The sequence below is a fragment of the Pavona decussata genome, unplaced genomic scaffold (genome assembly GCF_977016875.1).
Source record: "Pavona decussata unplaced genomic scaffold, jaPavDecu1.1 SCAFFOLD_285, whole genome shotgun sequence".
NCBI lineage: Eukaryota > Metazoa > Cnidaria > Anthozoa > Scleractinia > Agariciidae > Pavona > Pavona decussata.
In genome coordinates this window covers 990001-990592 of record NW_028145686.1, presented here as the reverse complement: position 1 = coordinate 990592, position 592 = coordinate 990001, and the positions used below count along the sequence as shown (strand labels likewise).

General features: G+C 41.2%; 1 protein-coding gene across 1 annotated transcript in view; it reads right to left on the bottom strand.

Moving 5' to 3' along the window:
- Positions 1 to 592, bottom strand: part of LOC146455182 (uncharacterized) — a 1695-nt gene continuing 1103 nt past the window's right edge. The window contains exon 1 of the mRNA XM_085094628.1: positions 1 to 592. This exon is cut by the window's right edge and continues 1103 nt beyond it. Coding sequence (XP_084950754.1) covers positions 285 to 592 — 308 coding nt within the window. The 3' untranslated portion in view covers positions 1 to 284.

Genomic DNA, 592 nt, shown 5'->3' with positions numbered 1-592 from the left:
TGAAATAACTACTTGGACAAAAACACTTAGAAATCGGCGCTTTTTATTTTGTAACTTGATCAAGTTGTTTATTCTCTTCAAATTCATCAGTAAAGCGGGAGAACCAATCACAAATCGGGATCTATTTTGAGCATAAACCTGTTGAATCGCCGAAGGACGCATCGCAGTTTGAGCGAATGAATGAAAGTGTTTTTTAAGTTGAATTACTGTCAAACTCTCACAAAAATGTGGCTCAAAAAGGTTAATGCCTTGGCGAAAGAATACTTTTTATCAGCAGATAGCAGTTACTGATGAAAAGTGATATTTACACTGCCGATTTTACATGAATTAAACATATTGCTGTATGCCGTGGACGTCGCAACTGTGTTGTGGTGAGCCATTCCTGTCGAGACGCTGTTCATGTTTATTGTGGAACTTGTACACGGCAGCTGCTGGAATGGACTTCTTGTAGCTGTACTTTGCTGAACGGCAGATGTTTGTACTTCTTCATCTTCGCAAAGTGCCACTGTCAACACGTCGCTGCACTTTCGAAGCTGATTTACTGATGGCTGATTGTGATAGCTTCGCAAGCTCGCTTCATTGCGGTGGCCAG